Genomic DNA, 10,408 nt, shown 5'->3' with positions numbered 1-10,408 from the left:
GAGTGAGGAGGGCACAGTGTGCATCTTCACTATGGTGTGGAAAGGTTTAAATCTCCATATGCCACAGTAGGGAAGACTGCTCCCCCCCCCCAAGTTTATCAGAGCAAATGAACTGACAGGGAGATTAGTTTCATCTACAGTGTGCCATGAAGGGAACGAAAAAAGGCCCTGCCTATTCCTCAGCTAAAGGGGGATATTTAAACCTCTTCCTCACACAGTGTACCACAATGGAAGAGAGAAGAAGAACCCATACTGGTTTGGAGGGGTCCCCAATGAACCAGTGTGCTTGCTGGTGGGCGCCAGTGTTGGAAACAGGATGCGAGAAAATGCCAGGGGTTAGATGCAGAGTTTCCTGGCCTCTTTTTTCCTTTATCGAATTTAATCAGGTAGTGTTTAAACTAAAGCGAGCAACTTCTCAAGTAACTCAAGACTCTTCTTCTGTCTGTATAAATCATGGAAATACAGATGGTTCAATAAATTACAACATTTATTTAGAAATGCCAGGTTGGTCTTTATCCAGCCATGTATTCAGATTTTTTCATACCATGATGGAGGAATGAGTTCAAATAGGCACTTAATTAAGTTACAAACCTAATTTGCTTTCAAGGTTTCAAGTTACAGACAAGGCAGGGACAAGGCAGTAAATGAGAAATACATGCTCCCTTAGGAATTAAAAAACCAAAATGGAATACATGTCTGAATCTCTAGCTCAATTTAGACCTCACAGAGCCCTTGAAAGACAGACAACAGAGAAAGTAAGGCCTTGTGATCAGTACATTAGCAAAGCTGGAGATTAGTTTTGAGAGCACAATAGTACAGTCAGTTGAAACCAAATCTGATTGTGTGTTGATGAGAAACCAGGAGGCATTGCTAGGTACTTAAAGGATTCGGGGCATGGGCCCATGACACAAATTTGCATGTGCTAATTTATATGTATAGACGCCTCTGGGCAGATTAAGATGGCAGATGGCTGGGGTGGTCTCACCAGTACTGCACTTTGCAGTGGACTCAGATACACAGTAAGCAAAGTATAGGAACATCCCTGATTATAATGTTAGAGATTTATTTTTGTTTTAAGCAATTATATAAATGATTATAGATTTTTAAAAAAACAAACACACACACACACTTAAGACAAGGTTTTTCTCAATTTTCTCATAATTTCTCAATGTTATGGAGAAATTATGGAGCAGGCCATGGTCTGAAGGCACATGAGGCTTCCACCCTGCCACTACTACTAATCAAGTATGGATCTGGTTAATGCCTTGTTGGGAGATCACTTAAGAAACACAAGTATGCTTGCCTTATCTTCCACCAGAGGCCAAAAGTGGAGATATAAATGTAAGGAAAATAAATAAGTATATGCAAATTATGCCTTGCCATACCACTTCCCCCTCACATTTGAAAATGCAGTTGCATGAAATAAGAAAAACAGAACAAGTTGTATTTGGGACATATTGTGAGAAACCTTACCACAAAATCATTTTCTGGTGATTTCTTAAGATAGGGTTCACCTCTAGTCACAGTTATAAGTGTCTAAATCTCACGCAGGTCATGACAGATACATGTGTTTTGAGGAGTCTGGCTTAATTATCTTCCTGTTATAGCTTCACACATGCTGCAGCCACAAGGTTTAAATCAGCCCTGTGTGGCTCAGGACCAGTTTACTGCAGCAGAGGCTGTCTTACATCCCCAGCAGGTCACTGCATTCTGTAGGAGGGTATCTCCTTGAAGTCCATAAGATAGCAGAAGCCCACTCCACAGCAATTTGGAGCAGGGCTTCCAGCATGCATCCCTACTGAGATATGAAATGTGCCCACTATTTTTTACTTTGCAGAAACAAGTAAAGGCATTTTTGTTTTGTTTTGACTTTTAATATATATCCTTGGGTGTTTTATTTGTATTGATTTAAAACCGTTTAGTTGTTTCTACTGCCTTTATTTCTAATTTTAGTTTGCTATTATGGTCAATTGTAAACCGCCTTGAATCTTAAGTGAAAGGTGATTCATAAATTCATAAAAAACTAATCAAATATAATAATTCTCCCCTGCTTCACTGTAGAAAAAGTAGGGTATCTGAACTAAACTGCCTGAACTGAAACAGTTTGCCAGAACTAGATAGGCATTTAGCCTAATCCAACCAGGCTGCTCTTACCATCCTGAGGGAGTTGATCACAGTGTCACTAAGTATGCTGAGTATGTTTTTAGTAGATAAGACATGAAAAAAACTGAGCTTCTGTATATCCTGTATTAACATAGGCTTTTTAAAAAGATATCCAAGATTAACCCATAGGAGAGAACCTAGTGAGTCATGTGACATTGGGCAGTCAGGACTAGCTGTCATAGTCCTGCTCCTAGCTCAGGTGTTGATTTCCCACCCCCAAATAATGGGTGGGGAGGTAGCTGAGGTCTGGATAATGGATGCCATACCTTTGCAATTTTACAACCACCTTACAGGTACCTTACCTGGTGGTCTGACTACTGAGTCATTCCACCAAATCTCAGGATTTTTTAAAAGTGTGCTGCTATGAATTGCCTTTGCTTTTCTGTAATTCCCCATCTGGTACTGTAGTCTTTTTAGTTTCATTGTTTACAGCATTTGCTATCTTTTTGTGAACCATTTCAGAAACTGTTGTATTAAGCGGTATACTGTATATAAACATATGAAATAAATAATAAAATAGCCTTACTCTATGAGGTATTTAATCATATTACAGTATATCAATAGCATACTCAGGTGCTGAGTTGTGATGGTTGGCAACCCCTGGCTTAACCCATAGGGTAAGAGGCTGTTGGTGCATTTGATGTTAATCCTTTTGTGCACGTTCCCCCCACCCCCCCACCCCCAGTCTGGGAGGGGGAACAAAATAGGACCCAAAGCAATACAGTCGTAACTTGGATCCTGAACACCTTGGTACTCAGATGTTTTGCTCCCGAATGCTGCAAACCCGGAAGTGAGTGTTCCAATTTGCGAACGTTCTTTGGAACCCAAATATCCGACGGGGCTTCCACGGCTTCCAATTGGCTTCCGAAGCTTCCTGCAGCCAATCAGAAATGGCGCTTTGGTTTCTGAATGTTTTAGAAGTCAAACGGACTTCCAGAACGGATTCCGTTCGACTTCCAATGTACGACTGTATTCCAGTAATTCTGGGGCAACATTGGGCTTCATTTTATTTTACTGCTGAGGTTCAACTCTGGAGGCCTACAAGTTGATAGCAATAGTAATGAATAAAATACCTTTCCCTCACCTTTGAATTTCTGTGATGTATTCTAGGCTTCTAGGAAAGACAGAGGATACTGTTGGGGTACTTTGCATGTGAAGTCTGTTACGTACAGGCGTCTCCCCAGTTACGCAGGGGTTATGTTGCAAGGTACGGCGTGTATATGTGAAATGAACTACAGTGGGGAACACCATCTAAAAAGCCTGTAAACACCCAGTAAACCTCTGGGAACTCTTAAAAAAAACCCAGCAGCACTTACCAGACTGGCATGAATGGTGGCACTGGTGGCTCTTAGTCTTCCTCATCACTGGATGATGTGGAAACGACAAGGGGGTGGGTAGACCGGTACCCCGAAGTCCTTGGCCATGGTTCAGATTCACTTGCTGCTGATGGTACTGCTGCAGGTGTCCTGCAGAGGTACTGGGTAATGGGCAGCTGACGCTGTTGTCTTTTCAGCTGGTCAGGGTATGCTTGGGAAACCTCCTTGTCTGTGAATGCAGCTTCACCAGCGGTGTGGATATTCTTCAAACTGAAGTGACCCTTCAAGCGGTACAGCCAACCGGAGCTGGCTTAGAACTCCTTCACACACTGTTTCCCCTCTCCATTAGCAGACTTGAAGTTGCGATCACATGACATGGTGCACACACAGAATTTGAATGGCAATGCCCATCAACTTTTTGGGCGAGGTGGTGGCCCCCTTCAGATATTTATTGGGGAGAGACAAAGACCCCCTCTGCCTCTAGGAGTTCATTCCTATGGGGGGGGGCACACACCTGTACTCCTACATTTACTTGTGCCTCTTAGAGGTGGAACAAATTTAAAGTGTAACCCGGAAAAATGTCAAATCCGAAGGCATTTAGGACTGCTGGAGCCAGTGCTGGATTTACATATAAGCTAAACAAGCTATAGCTTGGGCCCCCAAATATACTTCTTCTTAATTGTATTTCAGTTCAACAATTACTTTGATAAAATACATACAGTATTTTGTTATGCGCAAATAGCTTTAGATACCTACATATTAGGTCCACAAATTACCATATAGCATATATTCAACACAAAAAAAACCAGCGACAATTTGTTGCTGACAAAGGACAGCTGGACATATAAAGGGCCCCATTACCTTCAGTAGCTGAGGGCCTCATCAAACCTAAATCTGGCCCTGGCTGGAGCCTTATGACACCATATAAACTTCCCTGGGCCTAGAGGATTCGCATTGAAGCAGAGCATTTGTAGAGTATACAGAAGGTCTTTTGCTTTGCCCTGAAGAACACCTTTCTCACGTCTGGGCCATATAGGTGCTCTGATATATATCAGAGGCCCAAAGGCCATCAGGTGCAACAGGTCCCGCCGGAGTGCATTCCTCTTGTAAAAAATGTTCCTGCCACTCAGGGACAACAACAACAACTATAGTCAGGCTGGTTGTTCTTTGGGACCAGGCCAGGCTCGGGTTTTTTGGTTTTTTTATAATGGTCTTTTTAAGTAAGTACCGCGCTGCCAGTCTGAAAAGAAGAGCCAGGCGGTTTTCGTGAGGAAACGATGACGGCGGGTGGGGAGGGCGAAAGAGAAAGAGAGCGCGAGAGCCCCAGTTTTGGCGGGAGGGGCGCGAGCCGCGCTCGGGCCGAAGCTGACGCCAGTTTCCGCGCTGGGAGGCTCCGTCTGGGGCCAAGCTAAGCCTCTGCCCCGGTGGGTGGGTGGGGGCGGGCGGGGTGCTAAAAAGCCGGAGGAAAGGAAAGAGGGGGGGCGCGGAAGAAAGAGGCGGGAACGGGAGGGGAGATGTTGGGGAAGCGGCTGGCCTGGGAGAAGAGCTCCTGCTAAAGTTATTTCTCCCCCCCCCCCATTTCCTTCCTTCCTTCTTTCCCTCCCAAGCCCGGGAAGGAAGAGAGCAGGACTTCTTGAGAGGAAATGCCAAGGTAAAGGCGCCGGAGGAGGTTGCTTTTGTTTTGTTTCGGCCCGAAGCTTTGGGCGGGCTCCTCTTCTTCGCGCGCGGTGTTTTGGGTTAAAAAATAAACAACAGAGTGAGAGAGTGTGTATATGTGTTTGTGCGCATGTTACATTTTAGCAGAAACCGGCGCACCCGGTTGCTTTGCAAAAAAAAAAAAAGTTCGGGCTTCTCTTTGGCGGCGGCGCATCTCCCGTCCTTTTTGCCTGCAAGCGAGTCAGATAATACGTATATATGTGTGTGAGAGAGAATGCGCGCCTCGAAGCCCATCTGAAAGACTTCTTCATTTGTTTCTTCCTTCAGGGTCTTGAGTTAGCCTTGTCGGGAGGAGGAGGAGGAGGAGGAGAGGGGCGTTTAAGCTCTTTATTACTCGGAGGAAGAGAGCTTGGCAGATGTCCCAAGCGAGAGAACCTCTTCCTTCAGGGCCTGAAGGGCCAGAGCGCGCAGCTCCGGCTGAAAACAGCTTTTTGATCTCGCTCCCTCGAGGTAAGTTGCTCGAAAGTTTTTCTTCTGGGGGGGAAGAGCCGCGACGGCTGAACAGCTGAAATGATGCAGCTGAGATTAGGCTGTGTGCATTGGGAAGGGGAGGGGTGGGTGTGTTGCCTTTTCCAGGCCGCTTACAGCTTGCTTACCTTCCCTACATCCTGTTAGGAAAGTGTGTGTGGGGGGGTGGAATTATTCTGCAATACAGGCACAAAATGAGGGGTTTTGTGTCCCTGTGTCACTTCCTTCTCCAGCGCTTTCCTCTAGATGCATTGGCTGTTCTTCACTCCTGGCATTTTTTTGTTTGTTGCCATTTTTGCCACACCTCCCAAATTCCGAAGCAGGCCGAGGAATGCCGGACTAAATATGTACAAACCCCTTATTTTTCGCCTTGTAGAGTAGTAGTTTTGAAACTGGAGGGGAGGGGGCAGGTGCTCTCAGGCTAGGCCTTTATCTTCTCCCTACCAAGCTGCCTGAAAGTGTGCTCTTGAGCAGCTGCTCCAGAGTAGATAGGCTTTAAAATGCTTATATATGCAACAAAATGTTTGTAGCTCAATGACTGTAGCTCAGTGGTAGAACGTCTGCTTTGCATGTAGAAGGTCCCAGCATCTCCAGGTAGGACAGGGAGGGACCACTATCTGAAACCCAGGAGAGCGGCTGCCAGTCAGAGTAGGCAATACTTGAGCTTGATGGACTACTGGTTGGTCAGTGTAAGGCAGCCTCCTATGTGTAGCTGGCTGTTTACTTTCAATTTTGTTTTAAAATTTGCCTTCCAGATTCACTAGGCGACAAGTTTAAAGTGAGCGCATTCAAGTAGGAGGATGGTCATGTGACACTGTTTATTGTAAAGGTTTCCGTGTTTTAACAACATTTAAAGTGTTTTAGATTTTGGAATACCTTTTTCTATAAATAAAATGAGAGGCATTTAAGTTATTTTTTTTCTTTTACAGGCAATATGTAGTATTTTAACCACTTCATTGTTTTTATTCATTTAGAACTGACACTTTGTCTTTAAATGATACTCAACTATGCACAATAATATTTGAAGATCAAAATAAATACTTACACTAGTCCACAACTGTATAGTGGCAATATTGTTGCAGCAGCAATCTAAACTCAGGGATGAATTTGACACACTAGAAATACATGTTAATAATAACAAACCTTTCTTCTTGTAGAAGCGCTTAACTATCCTTGCCATGTAACTTTCGTCAGAAGTAAACTTCTAAAGAATTCATAGGGAAAATCAATAACAGCCCAATCCAAGGAAGGTTTACTTTAAAGTAAATCCCACTGTGATCAGTGGGATTTTCACCCTCATAAAGAACATTTGATTGCAGCCTTTTAATAAGTTGAAGGTAAATTCCATTTAACATGGTGGTACTTACTGAATAAAACACGCATAAGATTGAACTGTATGGCATAGAGTTGCTGCAGAGGTTACTAAGGTAACTTTTCCACTTACACAATGGCAGTGACTAAGGGTATCTTTTACCAGTATTGTCCAGTGCACAAGTTACACCTCTCCCTGGCAAAGTTGGACAAAGTCATGGTCATTCATGCCCTAGTGACCTCCAGGTTGGACTTCTGTAATGCATTCTAAATAGGATTGCTTAGCGTTTTCAGAAAATTCAGCTATGACAAAATGCTGCCAGTTTATTATCTGGAGTTGGGTGTATGCCTGCAAACATCAGAGCTGTTTTATGGAACACTTTTTGAGCTATTAAGGAACAATATATAATGTATGGACATACTTAGGCCACTTCCATGAGCATTTCTCAGATTTGAAACCTGTCTATGGTCTGTTGCAGTGTATGGGCATCTCGTTTACTTAACACACATGGAGATGCAAACAAGAATCAAACTTACTTGCTTTTTGAGATGCCTTAAATGTATCTCAGGTCTTAAAAAAAAAGCAAGATTCCTTTCCGTAGAATCTGTATTAGAACCATTCTTCTTTGTATGGCTGTGTTGTCATCAAAGAAACCATGATGTGAAGCTTCCCATTCATAGTTTGTTTGCGTGAAACAAACCACAATCCCTGGTTGTATGTAACACTAAGCCAGGGTTGTGGTTTGCTGCATGGTAAACTGTTAACTTTTGACCAAACTGCAGGAGGCAGTGGAAGACAGGAGTGCCTGGCGTGCTCTGGTCCATGGGGTCACGAAGAGTCGGGACACAACTAAACGACTAAACAACAACAAACTGTTAACTGTGGTTATAGTTGGTTCATGCATACAACATTTTATTCTAGAATCAATGGAGACTATGGTATTTGTTTTTTCCTGATAAAGTTCACATACAGTCTAGACCTATTGCATATTTTTAGCCCCTGAAAAGCACTTCTTGATAAACTGGTTTCATTCAGAAAACAAAAGTTCATTGCAGATTGACCCTGCATTGGTCTGCAGTGTAGTGTGTCCATTTGAAAACAGATGTAGGCGGTCCCAGAAATGCTCCTTCCAATACCTTGCTACTACTGGCCTAGCTGCCAACAAGAACAGACCAGTAAGATGTTTGAAATGCAGGTTCATATTATCTCCCAAGCAAGTTAAGCTGGATTCAGGGATTTAATGATGTTTTGTCCAGTTATGGCACAACCCCCCCCCCCAAATATTGATTCCCACAATGTGACCACTTTTCACAGGTCCACTGCATGTGCTGGTGTGACGCTGTTGACATGCACCTCCTCCAGCAAGTTAGGGGTGAGTGGCGCTGATATGGGCTAGTCTGGCTGGTGCTGAGTTTCTTTAACAGAAGCGGACACCAATATGACGGAAAATGGATTTGAAGGTGGCATACACCAGGATTGCAATCACCAATTCTTTCTTCATTTACCTTGGCCATATGCAGGGAGAAAAAGGCATGGATAGTCTAATCACAGAAAGAGTTTTAAAGCACACATCAGGTGACTTGACCCTGCATACCCCACTGTGGATGGCTTACTCTAGAATCAATCAAGATTAAAAGCATGTTGAGGGCAAGCATAAATGATTCAACACTGAGAAAAACTACATTTCCAGCTATATATTGTTATTTGTATCCCAGATTTTATGTGTAATCTCAGTGCCATTTTAGATACTAGTATAAAGAGAGATGATCTATTTATGCTGTTTAGTGCTACAGTTGAAAGATCAGCCTCAAGATTTTGCCATTTTCTTAGGCCCAAACTATCCTGTGCAGCAGACCCACATCCTTTAAAAGCAGATGAACACCAGTAATGTATAAAGTGGGAAATGAGGATGTAATTTAAAAGGTCATAAGGGTGTGTGATTGTGGAGAGAGGAGGCAGAACTTTTTGCCTGCCAATGAAATTAGGTGTTTTCTGGATATCAAGCTGCCATCCTATTTCCCTCACCTACTCACCTTCTGTAATTCCAGATGTTTGGGTGGTAGTCAGTGGTGAGAAGTATTCAGCACATGGTCATATATTATTATTTAGTTGTGGTGCACCAGAGATCCCCCCCCCAGAGATTTCTAGAGATTTTTGCCCTGCAGGTGCTTTACTATCCTGTTGCTGCCAGGCATATACATTTTTATGTTCCCAAACATTTTAGATGCAGTTTTAATTTTGCTAACTATTTTATTATTTTGTGGCTTTTAGTTTGCTATTTTTTTTGGTATTCTCATGTTATTTTGTAAATTGCCCTGGGAATATAATTGAAAGGTGGCATAAATATACTTATAACAAACCAAATTGTGAAGTTCCTGCCTTCCTTGTCATAACTGAGGAACTGCAACCAGACTTGCAACGATTTGTTGGTACCTTCTCCTTCACACTCTTCCTTGCATTCACGCTATCATTCTGAATGGTTAATGGACCTCACCATTACAAAAAATAAAACAGTGCAAGCAGATACTTCCTGAAACACCTGAAACAAAGACTGATTAATTGAAACATTGGTATGTTTATAATTAGGAGGAAAATCTTATTCTGGATGAGAGCTGAGCCTTGGCTGCTCAGATCTGAAGCACAGGACAAGGGAGTGGGTGCAAGATCTGAGCCAAATGGAGCCAAACTCTAATATGGAAATGTGGAGGCCTCGTCTGTCATTAAAATTCAGCCAATGGAATGGCCCTCCACTGAGTAGATTATGTACTATTCAATCACCAGCTGCATTTGCCTTTGTATGATGATGCTAACAGGAGTCAGTAATATCTGCAAAGCTTGAGAGACAGCAGCCCATAATACGCACAGTTGAGTCATCATGTAACTTACTATAAAGGTTTATGAGTTCTGATTTGAGTTGGAGCTTTTTTGAGTTTGGAGAACTGCAACAAGTAAAGTGATGCAGCTGTCTTTTAATTTTATTTCTCCTGCTCACCCCCTTTCCCCTTTGGTTAGAGAGGCTTCCCACTTGTGTTGCAGTTGCCTAAAAGTGCCACTCAGGGCTCATAGATCTGTAACCTGTTGTGAATTAAAAGTATTCTAGAACAGTGGTTCCCAACTGATGGTCCACGGACCCCAGGGCGTCCACGTAACCCACTCAAGGTGTCTGTGGCACCGTTCACATAACAAAAACTACCATAAAGGTATCAAAAAATTCAAAAGCAGGGGATCCATGGCTTGGATTTTATAAAACAGTGGGTCCACAGTACTTAGCTAACTGGGGACCACTGTCCTAGAAGGTACATTTATAGCACAATCTTATGCATGTTTACTCAGTAGGAAGCCCTGTTGTGTTCAGTGGTGCTTTTTCCCTAATAAGTGTGTTTAGGATTTCAAACTTAGTGAGGTTATTATTTATTGTTTAATAATACTGTAC

General features: G+C 42.9%; 1 protein-coding gene across 5 annotated transcripts in view; it reads left to right on the top strand.

Annotated features, from left to right (window-relative positions):
* Nucleotides 1–4,791: 4,791 nt before the first annotated feature.
* MDFIC (MyoD family inhibitor domain containing) overlaps nt 4,792–10,408 on the top strand; it is a 45,315-nt gene continuing 39,698 nt past the window's right edge. Inside the window, exons 1-3 of one of the 5 annotated variants that reach the window (XM_053407394.1) lie at nt 4,792–4,903; nt 5,087–5,130; nt 5,463–5,645. In XM_053407394.1, the coding sequence (XP_053263369.1) occupies nt 5,552–5,645 (94 nt within the window). In that variant the 5' untranslated portion in view covers nt 4,792–4,903; nt 5,087–5,130; nt 5,463–5,551. Of the gene's footprint in view, nt 4,904–4,978; nt 5,131–5,394; nt 5,646–7,757; nt 7,914–10,408 lie in introns of those variants that run through there. The other 4 variants (XM_053407397.1, XM_053407393.1, XM_053407396.1 and 1 more) reach the window with 4 other exon arrangements.

Source organism: Podarcis raffonei, chromosome 10 (genome assembly GCF_027172205.1).
Source record: "Podarcis raffonei isolate rPodRaf1 chromosome 10, rPodRaf1.pri, whole genome shotgun sequence".
Taxonomy (NCBI): domain Eukaryota; kingdom Metazoa; phylum Chordata; class Lepidosauria; order Squamata; family Lacertidae; genus Podarcis; species Podarcis raffonei.
The sequence above is the reverse complement of the archived record's forward strand: the minus strand, read 5'-3'. Positions and strand labels throughout refer to the sequence as shown.